The 22,931-nt window shown below is 37.3% G+C and overlaps 1 protein-coding gene across 2 annotated transcripts in view; it reads right to left on the bottom strand.

Annotated features, from left to right (window-relative positions):
• Window positions 1–268: 268 nt before the first annotated feature.
• Window positions 269–22,931, bottom strand: part of LOC125790045 (choline transporter-like protein 4) — a 52,164-nt gene continuing 29,501 nt past the window's right edge. Inside the window, exons 8-23 of one of the 2 annotated variants that reach the window (XM_049473143.1) lie at window positions 21,769–21,886; window positions 20,654–20,671; window positions 18,871–18,954; window positions 17,375–17,487; window positions 15,563–15,685; window positions 14,913–15,012; window positions 13,720–13,812; window positions 13,473–13,575; window positions 12,620–12,879; window positions 11,031–11,125; window positions 10,834–10,937; window positions 6,458–6,531; window positions 5,611–5,681; window positions 4,809–4,903; window positions 2,955–3,039; window positions 269–2,812 (exon numbers count right to left, since the gene is read on the bottom strand). In XM_049473143.1, coding sequence (XP_049329100.1) covers window positions 2,709–2,812; window positions 2,955–3,039; window positions 4,809–4,903; window positions 5,611–5,681; window positions 6,458–6,531; window positions 10,834–10,937; window positions 11,031–11,125; window positions 12,620–12,879; window positions 13,473–13,575; window positions 13,720–13,812; window positions 14,913–15,012; window positions 15,563–15,685; window positions 17,375–17,487; window positions 18,871–18,954; window positions 20,654–20,671; window positions 21,769–21,886 — 1,640 coding nt within the window. In that variant the 3' untranslated portion in view covers window positions 269–2,708. The remainder of the gene's footprint in view (window positions 2,813–2,954; window positions 3,040–4,808; window positions 4,904–5,610; window positions 5,682–6,457; window positions 6,532–10,833; window positions 10,938–11,030; window positions 11,126–12,619; window positions 12,880–13,472; window positions 13,576–13,719; window positions 13,813–14,912; window positions 15,013–15,562; window positions 15,686–17,374; window positions 17,488–18,870; window positions 18,955–20,653; window positions 20,672–21,768; window positions 21,887–22,931) is intronic. The other variant, XM_049473144.1, reaches the window with a different exon arrangement.

Below are 22,931 nucleotides of genomic sequence, written 5' to 3' on the forward strand. Positions count from 1 at the left end.
TAATAGTGTATTATTCGTGAATCTAAATTCGGTAATCTAGATTAATTTAAACTCCACTAAAACTAATCTTAACTGAGCTTTTTTCTATTTTTTTATTATTATTATTAATATTATTATAATAATGATATTAAATACATTAGATTCTGTTGTATAGTAGTGATGTATTGTTGAGGCATGTCTAGCAGTCAGCGATCTCTCACCAGGAGGAACCCTACCCGACAGTAGGATGAACCCTGTTTATATAAATAAAAAAAAATCAAACAGATGATTTATTCTCAACATTTTATTAAATATATTTCCATTCATATATACTTAAACTCTGTTAAACTCCAATGACATAAATATACAAATCATTTAAAGGCACTTAATTGACCAATCACATCCTTCATAAACGTCTGAATCAGGTCTGTAAAACAGTGTAAAACTACTCTTTATTCATTTTTAAAAATAAAACATCGTTCTGGCACTAAAAGTGGTGGAAGCTATATAGTGTACACTGTGGCAAATAATGGCTTTATTTAGTCTTTTTTTGGTATTTTTCTGTATTTTTTAACAAACAGGAGACATTGAAAATCAGTGTTTCTGAAAAAAAAAATGATGAGTTTCAGTAACTGAAATATTAAAAGTACAACAGTTTCAAGTTTTGTGTTGAAATCAGTTTTACAGGACCAAAAGTACATTTTTATTTTAATATCCTGTGAATTGCACAACAGAAACGCACAGAAACGTCCTTTAATCTAAATACTCCAAGCCTATTGGCTATAGAGGGTGAAGAATAAGACAAAAAGTGATCCAAGATGAGGAAAAAAAAAAAAAAAGAACAATTTTGGCTAAATTCAGTACTAAAACTAAAAGTATGCTAGAATTACACAATGTGCTCAGAAAAGAAGAGCCGTAGCTGTAGGAACAATAGTGTTTAGACTTATATAGAGTTTAAATGCTGTATTCTAATTCAAATTCAAGTATTTAAATCTGTATATGGTATATTTTTATTAAATTTACCTAAAATATTTGATAAGGGTCGCAATTAACAGTACTTAACAGTAATAAACATGGTTTAAAATGGTTAGAAAAGTGTCTCTAATAATTATTAATACTATTTAAGACATTTATTAAATTTTTAAACATGACTAAATTTTAATGCTAAAAAATGTTGTAAGTTATAAAGAATTGAGACAACAGTAAAAAACGTACTGAATAATAATGTCTTAACTAGTGGTAATTAATAATTACTAGAGTCATTCTGTCAAAAGTACTGTTAATTAATGTACTATTAATTATTGGAAAGTGTTAGAAAAATATGCAATGCCGTATTTTATAAAATTTAATTTCAACTATTTAATCGTTTTTCTTTTGTTTGACTTGAGGTTGTGAAATTTAAATGTTATTTTTAAAAAATGTAATTAATGAATTTTCATGTTTCAAAAATTCTAATCAATTTATCAGTTATTTCACTTCTGGTGCAAGTTCTAATTTCTGAGATTTTAATTTATGAATCAATTTCTTTTTAATCTAAACAAGTATAAATGAATCTGAATCTTCTAAATCTAAAAATTGTAAGTTATTTTAAAATGTGATATTTTTTATAGTTAAAATTTAAAGTATAATTTATTTCTCAAAAAAAGTGCTCAAATAATAAAGAATTAGTTGAGACATTAGTCTTAGTCCTAAATACGGTAAATTAATACAAAAATATTCAAATGCTGGAATCTATACATTTAAATTTTAACAATTCAAACTAATTTTAACAATTTTTTGGGAGTGTGAGGTGATGAAATTTGCTGTTTAAATTTTTGTACAATTTTCATAAATTGTCAGATTCCAAACATTTGAATATATATCCCCCAGGTATAAGATCTTTTATTTTAAGATTTTTATTTCTGAGTTCCAATCTCTGAGATTTGAGTTCATAAACATTTTTTTTTATTTCTTAATATAAAAACTGTAAGTTGTTATTTGAAATTTTTATATATTTTTAACAGCAAATTTTACCAATTCGCAAATTCAAGCCACTTTGTAAACACTTTGTTTGCCATTGTTAAAATGTATAAGTATTATTTATTTACAGTATTAAATATTTCTAATTGTTAGAAAGTCATTTAAGGTCATTTTAATTATACAAAATACAGATTTAAAAACTTTTGTCAGCTTTAAACCTCCATATTACTAGATCTTCATTCATTGGTCCAGTTTACAGAAGAACATTCTGAAAACGGGTTCTTTAAGGTTATTTTTTAGTGGTTACCCAGTTCCCAACTCATCTTTCAACTGGGATCCACTAAAATCAGCTATAAAAATGAGCTTTTAGTACTGGAGTTGGAAACCAAAGTTCTATAAACTTCAACAACTTTGTTTAGAACAATTTCTTTACATAAAGGGACAGAATTTTCGAAAAATCCAATGTTAAAAAAGGTTCTATATTGCACTTAAAGAGAATCCTCTATTGTTATAACCCCTAAGAACCCCTGCTAGAACTCTGAGAATCTTGTTTTTATTGTTAAGTGTTTTTAAGTGCAGTAAAGGCTGTAAATCTTTGGTTTAATAAAGTTTATAAAGTTAAAGGTCAGAGGTCAGTATCAGTGGATCTGAGAGGAGGAAGAGGATGGTGATTTTGATCTGAAAGTTTGTTCAGGATCAGAGAGTGATTTTAGTGGATAAAAGTGACAGTGCTCTGCAGGATCTGAGGATGAAGCTCCTCCTCCTCCTCTTCAGTTTTTGGGCTGTTTGTTCTTCTTGTTGAGGATCTTCATCAGGTTCTTGGACATGTAGTACGGTTTCTCAGCGCTGCCGTCGTTCCTCTCCAGATCCTCCACTGAGGAGAGAATACAGAGGATACACTCTATATATATATATATACTAATAGTGTCAAATCAATTAAAATATAAATATATTCATAATTAAAAGTATATAAAATAATTATAATTATAATTTATATTATGTTTTCGGGTACTTACAGAAGCAGAGGAACAGGGTGTCCACACACATGTTATAAACGCTGAAGAACCCGTTAGAGATCAGATACGCTCCCGCCACCACCGTCTAGAACCACACAGAACCACACAGATTTACACTGATACCCGCACACAGTACTATAAACCTTAATCACGTTTATTTACCTTATAACTCAATCAAATAATTAAGTTACTTTAAAAACTAATACATTAACTTCAGACGTTCATAAATTATATATATTTAAAATTATGAAAATATTAAAATTTGAAAAAAAATAATGAAATTATAAAAAAAACTAAGAAGTTCTAATTCCTAAGTATTTCTAAACATGAACTCAATGAAATAATGAAATTATTAATTTAAATTCTTAGTACTTTTTCAAATAATTTCATATTTTTAAATTAAGAAAATAATATATATATATATATATATATATATATACACCGTATTTTTCGGACTATAAGGCGCACCGTATTATAAGACGCACTATCAAAGAACGCCTATTTTCTGGTATTTTTCCATACATAGGGCGCATCGCATTATAAGGCGCGTTAAGTGACACTAGAAAGGGTGCCTATATCAAAGTGAACAGGGGTGGCGCCATGTTTCCCTTCCCCCAGCTTAGATTTCCAGATTTCCACTAAGGCTTGCTGCACCAGCGTTAGCATAGCTATCCGCTAGCACGCTAGCTAGTCCCCTAAACTAGTAAAGTTAACCCAAACTTAAACGACAGCGTTACACTGAGTAATCCTGCGTGTTCTGGTAAGACAGTGAGATATTAGCTAGCGATTCGTCCCCCGTAGCTTGTTTTAACACGGTAAACAAGCAGATTACAGGCTGATAAAACTCACCTCTGAGAGAGTTAGCGCTTAGCATCTAGCTAATGCTAGCCAGGCAAAGCAGCACAGACTTACAGGCCGATAACTCACCTCTGAACGGTGAACGCTTAGCGATTAGCATCTAACTCTAATAATACTGCTCCAGCAGTATTAAAAGTGCTAAATTTAGAAAATACTGATCTCTGAACAGTGAAAAAGCTAGCTAGCTTAGCAGTTAGCATCTAGCTAATGCTATTGCTGCTCCAGCCTCTGCACGGCTCTGCACGGAGTGTGTGTTTACTTTAGATAATTTAGATAATACTGATCTCTGAACAGTGAATAAGCTAGCTAATGCTATTTGCTGCTCCAGCCTCGGAGCTGCACGGCTCTGGACTCTGTATAGCACTGAAACTCTGTATAACGCTGCACGGAGTGTGTGTTTACTGCTCCTTACAACCTGACGAGTAAAATTTAGATAATACTGATCTCAGTGAATAAGCTAGCTAGCTTAGCGGTTAGCATCTAGCTAATGCTATTGCTGCTCAGCCTCGGAGCTGCACGGCTCTGGACTCTGTATAGCACTGAAACTCTCTATAACGCTGCACGGAGTGTGTGTTTACTGCTCCTTACAACCTGACGAGTAAAATCCATACAAAAGGCGCACCGTATTATAAGACGCACTGTCAATTTTTGTGAAAATTAAAAGTTTTTAAGTGCGCCTTATAGTCCGAAAAATACGGTATATATATATATATTTTTTTTTTATAAAACTATTTTAAAAATTACTAAAAGTTTTAATTCCTTCAATGTTTATTTACTGCTGTTAAACTATACACTTAATATACTATACATTAATGAAGAAAAATAAGCTGATTTCCACATTTTAAATTTGTATAAAAATAAAAAGAAAACTGAAATGAACAAAAATATAAAAGTCACCTTTTTTATTAATTTCATATAGACTTAATATAAAAAAATATATATATATAGTATAAAACTGAATTATTATAATTAATCTAAACTGAATCAGGGACTCACTATGATGGGCATCCAGTAGTAGTTTAAGGCGGAGGCCTGGAATGAAGATCCTGGAACCTGAATTTTACCAGTGAAGAAGAAGAACGCCAGAACACCTGAAGAAGAGGAGGATGAAGAATAAAGAAAAAAAGAAGCAATATTTCAGGAAATATTTTAATGTGCCAAAAAACATCAACTAATAAACTGCATAAATGAATTGCTTTTAATATTTTACAATTAATTTCACCATTCATTCTTCTATAGACTGAAGCTTTTCATAATGAAAATTAAAATATAAAACAAAAGAATTAATATAAGATCATTACAATATAAATGTCTCAAATATCAAGAAAAGGCTTTGCTTTAAAACAATTCTGACCCTATTCTGCATATTTGTAAGAATTTTAAGATAAGGTAAATAAAGGTTATTTAGTTTTAAATCTTTTACAGAAAAGTTTCCTATTTGGTATAATTAAAATATATATATTTTTTAGCTTGAAGTTTGCATTCAAAAGCATCCAGTCTGTGTATCAACTTAAAGAAGGAATATATGGGCATGTATTTCTTTATATATGAGATACATTAAAAAAATTATATATATATATAACCATTTTCATATATTATATATACACAAACATACAAAATTGTTTAATCATTCCATTGATAGTTATTTTCTGACCGTTTTAAATGAAGTTTATTAATGGAAATTGGAGCTGCTCTCTTCTTCAGAGCTCAGAATGACGGAATTCAGGTTTAATCACCAGAAATAAATGATAAGAAATGATCAAAGCTGTTTAGAATTGAGTGTTTTCACTCAACTCACCGACTCCACCAACAACCAGCAGCTTCCCGAAGAACATCAGCAGATCTGTTACCTTATCCAGAACCACCACTCTGAACACACACACAGTGTTATTGGGCTTATCAGTTATTGATTTTCTCAATAATATGAATCTGGCAGCTGTTCTATATATTGTATGAGAATTTAATGATGAACAGACAAATACAAACACTAAAAAAATACGTAATAAAATATTTTTCATCGACTCCCATTGAAAGATAAGTAAAATTAACTATTCAATATGATACAGGTGCATCTCAAAAACTATAATATAATTAAAATAGTTACTTTATTTCAGTAATTCAGTTCAAAATGTGAAACTCATATATTATATAGATTAAACACAGTGATCTATTTTAATCGTTTATTTATTTTATTGTTGATTATTATGAAGCTTACAGCCAATAAAAACCCAAAAATCAGTGTCTCAGAAAATTAGAATATTATATTATAAGACCAATTGATACTTTTGGTAAGCAGTGTGGGCAGTGTGCCAAGTCCTGCTGGAAAATGAAATCCTCATCTCTATAAAAGTTGTCAGTAGCAGAGGGAAGCTGTAAGATATGAAGTGCTGTAAGATTTTGTGGGAAAACAAAACTGCACTGACTTTAGACTTGATAATAAAACACAGTGGATCAACACCAGCAGATGACAGACATGATATAATATGTTTGTTTCACATTTTGAACTAAATTTCTGAAAGAAAGTAACTTTTTAATGATAATCTATTTTTTTTAGATGCACTACTGTATATATATATATATTGCTATTTTAATAATTACTGAACTAAATCATAATATAAAATATATCAGTAATATGATGTGTTTACCTCAAAATGTTCCTCATCAGCAGGAGGAAGGCGTTTTTGGCTGAAACGCAGAAGTTTTTACCGTATATAGCGATCTGAAACACACAGAGAGAGAAAGAGAAAAACAGACGATTCCATTATATTTAATCAAACGATTGTAAAATAGGGATTAAACAAATATTTGGCAACTGAAATGGCAATTGGCAATTGCATTTTTTCAGCAATGGTAGTTGTTCCTGAATTTCTTTGGATATTAGCATGATGTTTAGCTTTTGAGTATATTTTGGTCTATATTTTGGTTAACTTCTCTTCTATTTAAGTGATTTTTTGATTGAGAACAGGTGTGGCAGTAATCAGGTGTGGGTGTGGTTAGGGAAATTGAACTCAGGTGTGATAAAACTACAGTTAAGTTATGATTTAACTGGGGGAAAACACTTTTTCACACAGGGCCATGTGCATTTTTGATTTTTTGTTTGTCCCTTAATAATAAAAACCTTCATTTGAAAACTGCATTTTGTGTTCACTTGTGTTGTCTTTGACTTATCTTAAACATTTAAGAGTGAAAAAACATGTTATAAAACAAGAAACTGTAAAAGGGGGCAACACTTTTATATAGTATATAGTGAAAAATGTGACCATATGTAAATTTGTTGAAAAAAATGTAAAGACACAGAATTTTGTGTAATAAAAGTGTGTTTATATATCACTGTATTTTGTGTATTAAAGGAGGACTCATAAATACTCATATATACACTTATTAATATGCCATACCATATGTCTGAGCATAAAACAGAGCATAATACAAAGTATTTCTCAGTGTAAATTAATGAATAAATGCACTGGGTGCCAGGAGGCAGGCTATGTGGAGTCTATGTATATATATGTCTTCGTCATTATCAGTACAGTAACTTTGGACAATAATATCCGAGCTACGCTGGGCGAGCTACAGCTCCTCCGCGCTCCGGCGTGGGGGAGCGGATCGCTGCAGACAAAGGGCAGGAGGAGGCGGTGCCAGCGGCGTCAGAAGCGAGGTAAACGCGGTGGTGTGCTAGCCAGGCTAAAGGCTAATGCTAACCGGCCCCCGATTCCGTCGCTTTTCCTGTCTAACGTCCGCTCTTTGGATAACAAGCTGGACCTGCTGCGGCTGAGGATGAATGTTTCTGAGGAGATGAGGAACTGCGCTGTGATTTGTCTCACGGAAACCTGGCTGAACCAGACCATGCCGGACTCAGCCTTCCAGCTCGCCGGCCGGCAGGTCTTCCGAGCGGACCGCAGCCTTTTATCTGGAAAATCCCGGGGGGGCGGTTTGTGCGTCTACATAAACAAAGGTTGGTGCACAAACTGTGTGTTGGTAAACAGCCACTGCTCCGAGGCGACAGAACAGCTGACTGTGAAGTGTCGCCCTCACTATCTGCCTCGTGAGTTTTCGGCGGTGTTCGTGATTGCTGTTTACATAGCACCGGATGCTAATGCTAACAACGCGCTGAAGGAGCTCCATGACAACATCAGCTCGCTTCAGAACAAGCATCCGGATGCGTTCTACGTGGTAGCGGGGGATTTTAACCACGTAGAACTGAAGAACACGCTGCCGAGGTTTTACCAACACGTGAACATCCCAACGCGAGGTAATAATACGTTAGACCGCGTTTATTCCTCCGTGAAAGACGCTTACAGGGCATTCCCGCGCCCCCACCTCGGGCTTTCAGACCACATCTCCATCATGCTGGTCCCCGCATACCACCCTCCGCTGCGACGCTCCAAACCCACACAGAAGACCATCACTGTGTGGCCCAGTGACGGTGCCGCTGTGCTGCAGGACTGCTTCGGCTGCACAGACTGGCAGGTCTTCAGGGAGGCTGCTGAGTGTGAGGGGGAGCTGGATCTGGAGGAATACACATCTGCTGTTCTTGGGTACATCAGCAAGTGTGTGGAGGATGTCACTACCACCAAGACTGTGACTTGCTACCCCAACCAGAAGCCCTGGCTGAACGCAGAGGTGCGTTCTCTGTTGAAAGCCAGGGATGCTGCCTTCAGGTCTGGAGACCCAGACGAACTCAGAAGGGCTAGAAGAGAGCTGACTGTTGGAGTTAAGAGGGCAAAAGCTGCATATGCTCAGAAAATCCAGGGACACTTTTCCTCCCAGGATCCACAGAGCATGTGGAGGGGCATCAAGTGCATCACGGACTACAAATCCAACGCTGCACAAAGCTCCAAAGACCCATCCCTGCCTGAGGCTCTCAACAAGTTCTACGCCCGCTTTGAGAATCCTGACACCCCCCCAGCACCAGACTCCCACACTCACCAGGAGAGGAGCCCCTCAGCGTGACACCAGCAGAAGTAAGGAGGACGCTGAGGAGGATTAACCCCCGAAAAGCTGCTGGCCCGGACAACATCCCCGGACGGGTGCTAAGAGACTGTGCAGACCAGCTCTCGGACGTCCTAGCCGACATTTTCAACGCGTCCCTCATCCAGGCAGCTGTCCCCACTTGCCTGAAGACCGCCACCATCATCCCGGTCCCCAAGAGCTCCGCAGTGACAGGTCTGAATGACTACCGGCCAGTGGCCCTCACTCCGATAGTCACAAAGTGCTTTGAAAGACTGGTTCAGACCCACATCAAAGCCACCATCAACGTCACTGTGGATCCACACCAGTATGCATACAGGAAGAACCGATCCACAGAGGATGCCATCTCCTCCGTGGTCCACACTGCCCTCACCCACCTGGAGCAGAAGGATTCCTATGTCCGTATGCTCTTTGTGGACTTCACATCCGCTTTCAACACCATGATTCCACAGACCCTGATAAATAAACTCTCCTCACTAGGACTGAGCTCTTCGCTGTGCAACTGGGTCCTAGACTTCCTGACCAACAGGCCGCAGTCTGTGAGGATTCACAACATCTCCTCCCCCTCCATAATCCTCAGCACTGGCTCCCCTCAGGGCTGTGTGCTGAGCCCCCTCCTGTTCACACTGCTCACATATGACTGCTCACCTCTCCATCCAGGCTGTCATATTGTGAAGTTTGCAGACGACACAGCAGTGGTTGGATGCATCACAAACAGAGATGAGTCCAGCTACAGGCAGGAGGTGGAACACCTGGAGGGTTGGTGCAGAGAGAACAACCTCTGCATCAACGTAAAGAAGACGAAGGAGATGATTGTGGACTTCAGAAGAGGCCAGCATGCCCACCTCCCCCTGCACATTGGAGGATCTGCGGTGGAAGTGGTCGACAGCTACAGGTACTTAGGGGTGCACCTGAGCAGCAACCTCACCTGGAGCAACAACACCTCCACTCTGGTCAGGAAGGCACATCAGCGGCTCTACTTCCTCAGGAGGCTGAGACGAGCTGGACTCGGGAGCGCAGTCCTCACCTCCTTCTACAGATGTGAGGTGGAGAGCGTCGTGTGCTCCAGCATCAATGTGTGGCAAGGAAGCTGCTCTGCTGCAGACAGGAAAGCTCTGCAGAGGGTGGTGAAGGCTGCACAGAGGATTGTTGGAGTCAGCTTCCCCAGCACCATGGACATCTACACCTCCAGATGCAGGAAGAGGGCCACCTGCATCAGGAAGGATCCCACCCACCCAGCACATGCACTTTTTGTCCCGCTTCCCTCAGGACGGAGGCTGCGGAGCATCAAGTGCAAAACAACCAGACTGAGAAACAGCTTCATTCCGGAAGCTGTAAGACTCTTAAACTCCACTTAACAACACACTGCACTGACACACAAGGACAATTACTGCACAAACACGGTCACTTTACCCGCACTGAGACACTTTATTTTCTACTGCTCTAATTCATTTCATGCTGCTATTGCACATTTGCACTCTGGACTTGTTGTTGCAACCTGTCTACTCTTTCTATTTATTTCATTTGGGGTATTTATCTTTAACTATTTTGTATATTCTATTTTTATTGTATTCCTTTATTGTACTTTTATCTATATATCTATTTAATAACAGCTCCTGGGTGTAAACTGGATCGTGAGATCACAATTTCGTTCCACCTCATGTACCACATAAGATGCGAATGACAATAAAATCTCCTTGAATCCTTGAGTAATGGCGGCGCTCAGAGCTGAAGCTAGTGTTATAGGATGTTTATGTTATAGTGGTGTTTAATAAGCTTCTTCTGCACTTTTTAAGTCATTAACGCCTGGTTTTAAATGTCAGGGCTCTCCGGATTCTAGTAAGGAGGTGTGGAGCTACTTTGAGCTGGATAACGGTGTAAAAAGTGATTTATCAGGGTAAATTATGTGCCAATACGGCCGTTGTAAAGAGTGCTGGGCAAAAAGCACAAGAAGAATGCTGTGGGAGAGCGGAGGTGTGCTATTCATCAAAGATAAGAACTTTTTATTATGTTTTACTACAACAAAAGTACATTTTACTGCTTTAACACTCACCATGATGTAAGCGTTTCTGTTGAGGAACTTGATGAACTTCTCCAAACACCAGAAGCAGCACTTTAAACAGCACATCAGGAACCGAGCACACGGGTTCTGAGCAGCTACACACACACACACACACGTTGTGTTAGCTGTATGAATTGTGAATAGTTGATTTATTTGATACGAGCTCTTTAATATGGGTAGTTCTGTACCTCTGCACTTGTGGTCGATGTATTCCAGAATGATCCGGACCAGCTGGATCAGAGTCAGAATCAGAGCGCCGAACGCCAGAGAGCCCACGTGATACCTGAGAGAAATCAGTAATAAACATTAATAAACACTGAATAGAACTGAATATATGAAGTTCTTCACTAACAGAAACTTGCATTGATATTATTCTTCCCTTAACTCCACAATATGACCCTATTTTCTACCCTATTTCAATCTGTTTCAATCTGTGTTCATATAAACTTCCCCTTATCACTAGTAATGATCACTACTGACACTAGACTAAAATATAGGTCATTTGAGATGTATATCCTTATAATAAGCAAAATAATATATGTCAATAGAAATCTTAGTAAGATTTCTTAAAATAAGCAACTGCAAGTCTCAAAATCCTTGAAATAAGACTTGAATCAAGCTAAAATCCAAGATTCTATAACTTAACATTTAGACACAAAAATCAGAATACGTGGTACCACTTTAAAATAAGACTACCTTTATAAATGGTTTACAATGAGTTTATTAATGGTTACTAATTAGGTTGTAAATGCCTTAAAAATCAATAATAATCAGTTATAACACAGTTATAACGTAGAAAGGGCAACAATATAGAATATAAAATATGCTGTGGGTTCACTATTTGACAAACAACAGGTCATTGTTGCTCTTTCTACGTATGTGTTATAACTGATTATTAATGATTTAATGAATATTAAGGCATTTACAACCTAATTAGTAACCATTAATAAACTAATTGTAAACCATTTATAAACCCTTTATAAAGGTAGGTTAACAGGTGACTTTGTGCTTATTTTGAGTTCAAATTGAGAGACTGATAAAGCATGTTCCTAAAATACAGTATTTTTATAACTATAAGGATTATATGCACCGGATTATAAAGTGCATTAAGTGACACTAGTAAGGATTAGTCTACATCGAAGTGAATATGGGTGTCGTCATGTTTCCCTTTCTAATGGGGAAACTGGAAAAAGAAGCGCCTAAATAAACAAAACTGTAAAAAAACAAGTGCTGGATTTTAATCTACACAGATTTCTCTCCTGAAAATTATTTATTCGGGTGAGTAAGCACGCTTAGATCTCCAGTATTTTGTCTAAAGGTGAGTTTTTAGTGAAGTTTCTCCAGCAATAAGGCTGGGTGCAGCAGCATTAGCATTAGTGTTAGCATTAGCCGCTAATCTTAGCATTAGCATGATGTAAATGCCTCCCGATAGATAGCGCTAGACTGAGGAACCCTAAGTGTTCTGGTAAGCCAGGAAGCCGCCAGCTAGCGGTTTGTGCCACATAGCTTGTTTTAACATGGTAAACGCACAGACTACAGTCCGATAGAGGGGCCTCTGAACGGTGAAAGTGCTAGCGCTGCAGTTAGCAGCTAATATTAATGCTAATGCTAATGCTGCTCCAGCCTTAGTGCTGGAGAAACTTCACTGAAAATTCACCCTTATAACACTGTACTTCAGCGGAGTGGATTTACTTCTCCTTAATACCCAATACCAGATTTTAAGGATTTTCACAAATGATTCATTAATCTGAACTACGAGAAACGTATGTATTCTTACCGCAGTGCTCTCATGAAGGAGGAGATCAGAGGGAACATTGGGATGTCAGATGGTTTGTGGAAAGCCCAGTAGTAGGAGGCGAAGGCTCCGGCCAGCGTACACTGACCCAGAGCCAAGACGAAGTTCACGCACCAGAGGAAGGCGATCACGTTATAGATCTGCAGATTAAAGATATTCCTCTGGAACAGACCCTCGGTGTTGTACTTTATAAACACACAGCGAGCAGAGGGGCAGGCTGGGTATTCTGTACCGTTAAATAACTGGAAAAGAGAGAGAATTGTAGATGAAACTACTTATACCATGTCTGGAAGCTGTGCTTTATCCTGGCTAGCTCTCACTTTGAGTTGTGTGAATTGTTGATGATGAAACTATCACCACCATGTTTGGAAGCTTTACATTATCCTGGCTAGCTCTCACTGTGAGATGTTGATTATTATAAAACTACATCCACCATGTTTAGAAGCTGTACTTTATGGTGGCTAGCTCTCACTGTGAGTTATAGATAATGAAACTACCTCCACCATGTTTAGAAGCTGTACTTTATGGTGGCTAGCTCTCACTGTGAGTTATAGATAATGAAACTACCTCCACCATGTTTAGAAGCTGTACTTTATCCTGGTTAGCTCTCACTGTGAGTGATAGATAATGTAACTACCTCCACCATGTTTAGAAGCTGTACTTTATGGTGGCTAGCTCTCACTGTGAGTTGTAGATAATGTAACTACCTCCACCATGTTTAGAAGCTGTACTTTATCCTGGTTAGCTCTCGCTTTGAGTTGTAGACAATGAAACTACCACCACCATGTTTAGAAGCTGTACTTTATGGTGGCTAGCTCTCATGTTATCAGCTTACCAGTGGGTCACAGCTCTGGTTGCCGGTGATGCCGCTGCAGTCTCCAACTGAAGTGTTCAGAGCTACAACGTTGTATATGGGTCCTCCAGACGTGGCCAGATATCTACACACCCAGAGCTAAGGAGAGATGCTACAACATGTTTTACAGCAAGGCTAGCTGTTTATTAGCCAAACACACACACACACACACACACACACACACACACACACACTCATATATATATTTATAAACAAACACAGAGGATACAGTGCGGTAATTCCCCAGTAGCTAACACACACCAGTAGCATCACAAAGGTCACGAGAGGATAGACCAGCGTGGACATCATGTAACCCACCGCCCTGCAAAAATGCAAACAAATATGTGTATATTATAAACTAGATTGCAGTTCCTGCAGAAACTGCGGGTCTGATTGGCTGACATGCAGGATATCCAAACTTTTGACCAATAGCTGCTTTATCCAATAGCTCCTCCATACACACACAGTACTGGAGCTCTGGGCACACAAGGCATTCTATGAGCACCTTTATTGGGCCCCCATTATGTCCTATGGGGCAAATTTGTACGACAATTGGCACATTATATCGATTTGTTCAGCATATATTCGGAAAGTTCTATAGGCCTTCAGAATTTGGTCTTCATATCTCAAAAATGTGTAACGCACACAGGCGTGCAAATTTCTCCCCATTCATTTTCAAGAGGCAAAATCATGTGTCCAATCAGAAAGCTGTATACAATCCCACCATTCTCGATTTAGGGCGCACATTTTAGTGTTGGAACAGAGTCAATATCTGTTGTGGCCCAAGTTACCCCCGTACATAAAACGAATGGAATAACAATAATACAAAAAAATAAAAAATAAGAAGAAGAGGAAAACTTACTGCAATCACACTAATAATAATAAAAAATAACAATATTTAAAAGGGGACATATTACACCTCTTTTTACACAAACTAGAATACAGTAGGTCTATGGTCTACATACAAAAACATGTTCATGATGTATGAAGTTCTTTACAAAAAAAATCTCTCTCGCATAAAGAGAGATAAATATCTCACCAGCTCTATTCTAATAATCTAATAATAAACTGCTGCTGGCTACGCCCCATGTTTACTCTAAGCATTTACCACACGTTAGCAGTGTTAGCTTATGCTAAACGACAAAACACAAACAAGCTAGTTCATGCTTAACTGCCACAAAAGCTCTAAAAACGTATTATTTGGACAGTTTGATTATAGATGCCTCCCTCAGAGGAAGTCTGCTGGCTTATCCTGCTGTGTCTTGTCTGAGGTTCTCAACCAAGTGTTTGGAGTGTTTATAGGGTAAAAAAAACAAGTGGAAATACCAAAGCACACAAAATGTTGGTTTTACATAATATTGTCTTCTTTAAATAATAAAAATAATATTCAAATGATGTCAAATTATATATGTGTGTACATACTTGCTGGACTCCTGGATGAGGGCGATGGCTATGAGGATTCTGGTTCTCAGGAAGATCAGAATTAGCAACAGAACCCCCTCGACCACACTGAGTATTATCACTGAGAGAGAAAGAAAAAAAGAAAGAGATATTTATTTCTGAGAAAAGATAAACCAGTATGTATAACCTTCCCAATAGAACAGAAAGCTGTAATAGATAAGCTGTATTAAATTATGAAGATAATGGGCCGTAGAGAGTATAAACCCCCCAGTTCTGATCTGTGAAACTGTTTTAGTCGCATAACTAATCATCAAATATCAGTGTCTGACTTCACTGGTAAAGTTTGGTAGAGGGGGGATTATGGACAAGGCCGCTTAGTTTCAGTGCAGGGAAATCTAACTGCTTCAGCATTACGAAACATTTCTAGAACAGTTTGGGGAAGACCCATTTCTATTCCAGCATAACTCCACCATTAAATTCAGGATTCAGGTGTTCACTTCTGTGTGCACAGGTGTATAAAAGTGGCAATCAGGCCACGCTGAGGCGGCTTCTACAAACATTATGCTGAAAGAATGGGAGTTTCACTACTCACTACTAAATATTCCACAGCCAACCGTCATTTTAGCTTTAATTAGACCCCTATTAATCGCTATATTACTAATCAGACGTACAGAAGGCCAGCCAGGTGTCTCTGATCTGCAGGTAGACGTTAACGTTGGTGGTGAAGCCCACGCTGTTGTAGGTGAGGGTGGAGTTCGCCAGCTGCATGTACTCATTATAGCAGTACCATATACCTGAGAGAGAGAGAGAGAGAGAGAGAGAGAGAGAGAGAATATTGCATTTCTTAGATATTGTACATTTTTGTAAATGTGCCTCTAGCAAAGGTGTGAAAAGTATCTCTAGATAGATAGATAGATAGATAGATAGATAGATAGATAGAGAGAAATAGCTAGATAGATAGATAGATAGATAGATAGATAGATAGATAGATAGATAGATAGATAGATAGATAGATAGATAGAGAGAAATAGATAGATAGATAGATAGATAGATAGATAGAGAGAAATAGATAGATAGATAGATAGATAGATAGATAGATAGATAGATAGATAGAGAGAAATAGATAGATAGATAGATAGATAGACAGACAGACAGACAGACAGACAGACAGACAGACAGACAGACAGACAGACAGACAGACGTATAGACAGACAGACAGACAGACAGACAGACAGACAGACAGATAGATAGATAGATAGACAGACAGATAGATAGATAGATAGATAGATAGATAGATAGATAGATAGATAGATAGATAGATAGATAGATAGATAGATAGACAGACAGAGACAGATAGATAGATAGATAGATAGATAGATAGATAGATAGATAGATAGATAGACAGATAGATAGACAGACGTATAGATAGATAGATAGATAGATAGATAGATAGATAGATAGATAGATAGACAGATAGATAGACGTATAGATAGATAGATAGACATATAGATAGATAGATAGATACAGAGAAATAGATAGATAGATAGATAGATAGATAGATAGATAGATAGATAGATAGATAGATAGATAGATAGACGTATAGATAGATAGATAGACATATAGATAGATAGATACAGAGAAATAGCAAGATAGATAGACAGACATATAGATTTATTGATCCTTGAGGGGAAATTCTACTCATTACTCTGTAGGTAGAATAGAATATAGATACTGGGGTTTAATAAAATACTTCTGTAGAAGTTATAGTGTGTGTGTATGAGTGTGAACTTAAGCTTTTTACTCTTTAAGTAAGTATTTAAAAAAGTACTGGATTCTAAACTACTAAAAGTATAAAAGTAAAAAGTAATGTAAGGGAAAAAATAAAGCCATTAAGAACAAAGGCTTAGGCCACGCCCACAGAGTCCTATAGTGCACTATTAACCCCCCCTTCCTAAAACACATTTATCTAAAAGCTATAATGACTATAATGTTAAATATTAAAATGTTAATGATGATTATATAATGTGGGATTTTCACTAGACTGTTCTCTAGAGTTTCAGCTGCATATATGCTGATTGTAAATGAATGAATTTTAGTAGAATGTAAATATATTAAAGAAGTTTAGTTGGTCTGGAGTTTATCTGGAGTTCTCTTGAGTCTCTGCATGGATCACAGTATAAACCAATAGGGAGTCAGAATGGTATATGTTTATACTTCTCTACATCCAATCACAATCAGATTCACTCTATCTGGATGGAGAGATTTATCTGGATAGGGGTTTTATTAACCGATGAGAAGCCGTAATGAAAACCAGCTGAAATGAAACAGGAGTAACGAGGCTGTTTTTATTAAAATGTAAGGAGTATAAAGTTCAGATAATTGTGTGAAAATGTAAAATAATTACTTTCAGTAAAGTAGAGATAACCTATATTTATACTTAAGTAGCGTAATTAAGTATTTGTACTCCATTACTTCACTCTTACCGAAAGCTCCCACAGCCAGAACTCCGAGAATGAGAATCCAGACCAGGATTCCTGCTAAAAACCTCAACAGCAGCAGAAACAGCAGACTGACCACCATCGCTATCACCATCCCACTGAGAGAGAAAGATAACAAAGCTTTAATAACATTAATATACACACAGTGCTATTAGAGTGAAGTACAGCAAGCAATTTGACTACAAACAGCATCCCCTTGTGGGGGACCTTTATTTTGGTAAACATTAACAAGTGTGCAGTTAAAAATCTGCGTATAATTGGAAGTTTCTGCAGTTATCGGATTACCATTATAAGGTGCAGTATAAATAAACGTAAATTTTCATACATAAGGTGCACCGGATTATAAGGCGCATTATGCGACACTAGTAAGGAACAGGGGTGTCGCCATGTTCTCCTTCTATCCATTATAGTGTCACTAAACTATGGAACGAGTTGAGTTGCCACGGTTTGTTAGGTTAGCCCCCCTCCTTGTCGACTTTTAAAATCCCGCCTGAATCCTCATTTTTATTCGTTTGCTTTTAATTGCAGTTGATTTTTAATTGATATTTGATAGTTTGATTGTTCATTTTGTTTTAATTGATACCTTACTTATTTATTACTGTCAAGCACTTTGGTCAACATTTGTTGTTTAAAATGTGCTTTAGAAATAAAATTGACGTTGACATTCTAATTCAGCAGGTCTCGCCACCCAGCTGAAAGCTAAGTAAACAAAACTGTTATTCTTAAGAAACACATTTTCATTGTATTCGCTGGATGTTAATCTACACAGATCACTTTCCTAAAAACTGTTTATTGGGTAAATAAAGTGCTTCCGTTTATTTACAGTAAGATTAGATTTCCAGATTTACACTAAGGCTGGGTGCAGCAGCAGCAGCAATAGCATTAGCAGCTAACCACTAGTGCTAGCCACGGTTAGCAGCTAATTCCACCCAACAGCGCTACACAGAGGAACTCTAAGTTCCGATAAGCCAGGGCGATTATAGCTAGAATTTGTTTGAACATGGTCAACATGCAGACTACAGTCTGATATACTCACCTCTGAACAGTGAAAGAGCTAGTGCTTAGTGCAGTTAGCGGCTAATGCTAATTCTAATGCTAATGCTGCTCCAGCCTTGGTGCTGGAGAAACTTCACTGTATAGCTCCTGTATAACTCTGTACTTCAGTGGAGTGTCTTTACTGCTCCTTAATACCTGACTGGTAGAATTAATACATAAGGAGCACCGGATTATAAGGAGCTCTGATGACTTTTAGGAAAATTAAATGATTTTACAGATAAATCTAGTATCTCATTTCTTAAATCAGAGTAAGATCTAATAATCTGATTATAATACCTGATAAATAGAGATGCTATTTTTACAGATATGATGTTTTATTGAATGGTAAAATATTATATGATATAAAAAAAAGATTTAAAAAAAGTAAAGTAAAGTAAAATAGTGCTGTAAAATTCCCACAAGAGGGCGCCGTGCTTCACACTCACAGAACAATCCACTGCCATGTGGAGGCAAAGTCTGCAAATATCCTCACGCCAACGTCCCGAGCATTAAACCCCTGCACCAGATCACTGAGAGAGAGAGTGAGAGAGAGAGAGACAGACAGAGAGTGTTATGATTATGGTTACGCCTCTGAACAATAGTTAACCTCAGAGGACAAACTCTTACGCTACTAAGCAACAACAAACACTGACTCAGCACACACACACACACACACACACACACACACACACAGGTGGACAGAAGGTTAAATATTACTGCAGTAATAGTAGAAGTAATTTGTTAATTCTTTTATGTCAGCAAAAATACTAATACTTAAAGTATTTACCTTTAATTACTTTACTTTAAGTACTTTAAATAAATTCCAACACTGAATAATAAGGGATGCGCTGAGGTTTGTGGAGGGTGGAGTGGGTGGATGCCGGGGTTTCAGGGAGCCTCCGTGTCTATGTTACCTTCTGGCTCTCTCCCTTTAGTTACTGTACTTAAGTATAATAATCAATTACATTTAATTTATTACAGTCTACCACTCACTCCTCTCTCACACAAACACACACACACACAAACAGTGAGGAAAAACAGTAGGGTTAGTGTGTAGAACTCCGATAAACTCACTACCAATAAAAAATAAACTCTACAACTACAAGCAGCACTGAAAAAAAACTACACACTGCACTAAACGTCCATCTACAGCCCACAGGGAGAGACAGAGCTGAGGAATGAATGATGGGAGGAAAGAGAATTTACAGCAATTCAGATTATTCAGATTATTCCATTTATATACAAAACCCTTTACACTTCCCCAAACTCTCACTTCTACCAACAACCAGATCACTGCAGTTTCTGAACCAGTTTCTCTGATTTTGCTATTTATAGGTTTATGTTTGAGTAAAATGAACATTGTTGTTTTATTCTATAAACTACAGACAACATTTCTCCCAAATTACAAATAAAAATATTCTCATTTAGAGCATTTATTTACAGAAAATGAGAAATGGCTGAAAAACCTCAAATAATGCAAAGAAACAAGTCCATATTCATAAAGTTATAAGAGTTATAAGAGAGAAATCAATATTTAGTGAAATAAATAATTTAGTTTTTTATCACAGATTTTATCGAATGAATCCGATTCCAGGTTATGTTCAGTCAGAGAGAAAGAGCGAGAGAGAGAGAGAGAAAGAGAGAGCTCAGTCAATGGAGGAGCTACTGAGCCCCTTCTGAAGTCCCCAATGCTTCACCAGCCGCTCGCGTTCAGTAAAACTGAGCCGGAACCTCTTTTAGAGGCTGTACGTGTGACGCAAGTACGTAAAGACACGTGACGTGACTAGAAGAAGAAGAACTCACGCAAAAAGTGACCCGACACCCCAGTTTTAAGAATAAATATATTAGACTTAGCTTAGGGAGGGTTTAATGGGTTACCATTAAACACTATATTTTATCCATATTCTTCTCCACCCAGAAATGCTTCTGCTTTCAGTTTAGAAACTTTTACTAATATTTAAATTTGTTTTATGATCTGAAACATTAAATAGATAAACACGCAAAAAATAAGAAATCAAGAAGGGAAATAAAAACAAAAACTTCAATTAAGTTCAATTAACTTGAGGTAGAGTGTGTAGGGGAAGTGTGTAGGGATTCAAAGAGGGGGAGAAGATCAGTAGATAACGGAGGAGAAGAAAAGGAAGTGAAGAAGAAAGGAAGAAAGGAAGTGAGGTAACACTGCAGACACTCTCTACGACTATGGTGAAGATGAACACACTGATCACTCACGCTGTATACACTCCTCCACTGCCAACAAAACACAAACAGGTTATTTACATTTGGCACGGTGTAACACTGACTTCCCAAAAGTCATGGGACGGGAGACCCCGCCCACATATCCCACAGGTCAGTGCAGGGCTCTTCAGGTTCCGCGGGAACTGGGAAAAGTTCTTAAATATGTAGTGAATTCACTGTGGGGTTCCTCAAGGTTCAGTGCTTGGATCTCTGCTGTATTCATTCTAAACTCTATGACCATGATCTTATGCTTGTCGTCACTTTTTCTAATCAATTCTGCATTTAGCACCTTTAATTTGCATTATCGCTTATACAAATGTGCAAATGCACACAAAACATCTCGTCTAACCTGTGTAGAGAAGTACTGCCAATAGAATAGGACCATTTGGAGCAGTTAATCAACCACAAACCTACTGGAACCAGATCATCACTATTATGCACTTCAACTGTGGGTGGTGTTAATGTTATGGCTAGGCCTGTCACGATAATTTTTTGCGAATGATATTTTGTCCCATAAATTATTGCGATGAACGATATTGTTGGCCTAATACAGTTATAACATCATACTGTAACAAATTAATTAACTAAATTAATTTTAAAGACAATAAACTTTCCATTCCTGTTTATGCATCTAATATTGGTACCTGAAAAGTTCCAGCTTGAACCAAAGTAGGTTATAGTAGGTTCTTCAGTGTGTACTACAGTATATATACATGTACATTGCAATGTGTGAAGGCAGGGGAACCGTGGGTCTGTTCCACACCATGGCGTGCAGCCCCGGTCTGTCCCAGCTGGCACACGTTGAACCGGCATTAAGACCAGACCCTGTTTTGGGTGTTGATAGAGGGCGTTTTTTCTAATAAAGGTGCAGCCACGCCCACAGTCAGAATATATGTCAGTGCATTTTGTAAGTGCAGTTGTTATTAGTTATTGTGACAGGCCTGGTTACGGCTGATACCTATGTTGTTTAAATACACTGTTAAAAACACTTTTACCAGTTTGGTAAAAAAGCATATTTGTATAATACTTGTACTGTAATCATATTATTAGCGGTATTCTGGAGCTAATCTCCTTTATTTCTCTATTAAAAATATACTGAAATGAATTACCTCGTGGCGTTTTTGATGGTATTCACAGTCTGATTGTGGGTCATCCCGGGGTAAGAGAAGTTAGTAGGGATGCCATCAGTTGCTGCCATTCCAAAACTGGGCAAACATCTCCCCAAAACTACAGAAAGAGAGAGAGAGAGAGAGCGAGAGAATGGATGTCAGTAATTAAATAATACACACAGTGTCGTTAATTTGGCTTAATGTCCATTTTATCTTATTTAAATTAGCAGTAATTCTATGGATTTGATAAGCTGTTACTGGTAATTGTAGATGTTGCAATTAGGTAAAACAAATGTGAAGCAGGCCTAGTAACTACCACCAATATTATATAATTATATAATCAGAATTTAGATAAATATACAGTAGTTTTTAGAACAGTTTTGAGCTTTAACAAGTGCTGTAATTTGTGGTTCAGTTTCTGAGGTGGATATATGAAGGGTCAGGTATAGAAAGCTGTATAGGTAAAGGAAATGCTATAATAAGTTTCTGTCACATGATCAGCTTGTTGTATATATTATTATATTCATGTTATACAGAGCTGTACAGGGCCAGTATACTTCCAGTGAATTTTTATTTTTATTTTAAAACACTGTAATTCTAGCATTTTATATAAATTTCAATCACGTCTCCGAGTGTCTTTATTGATTTTATGGTTTAATGGTAATTTAAATTAATACTAAAAAAAGATTTTGTATCTACATGGCATCAGAGCCAGTGTTTACCTGCATTAACAGAGATTTAACATTTATACAGGTGATCTGAATCTAAAATCAGATTCTCAATCAGAGAGAGAGAGAGAGAAAAGGACAAAAAGAGAGAGGACAGGAGAGAGGGAGAGAGAAGGGGAGAGAAACAGAGAGACAGAGGTCGAGAGAAAACGAGAGAAAAAGAGAAAGAGCCAAAAGGAGAGAGGGAGAAGGAGAGAGAAACAAAAAAGGAGAGAGAGAGAAAGAGAGAAAGAAAGAAAAGGAAATAGAGAGAAGGAGAAAAAAGAAGAGAGAGATCGAGAGAGATTAAGAGAAAAGGAGAAAGAGCCAAAGGAGAGAGATAGAAAAGGAGAAAGAGAGACAAAAGGAAGGAGAGAGAGAAAAGGAAACAGAGAGAAAGAGCAAAAGGAGAGAGATAGAAAAGGAGAAAGAGAGACAAAAGGAAGGAGAGAGAGA

This window comes from Astyanax mexicanus, unplaced genomic scaffold (assembly GCF_023375975.1).
Source record: "Astyanax mexicanus isolate ESR-SI-001 unplaced genomic scaffold, AstMex3_surface scaffold_34, whole genome shotgun sequence".
NCBI lineage: Eukaryota > Metazoa > Chordata > Actinopteri > Characiformes > Acestrorhamphidae > Astyanax > Astyanax mexicanus.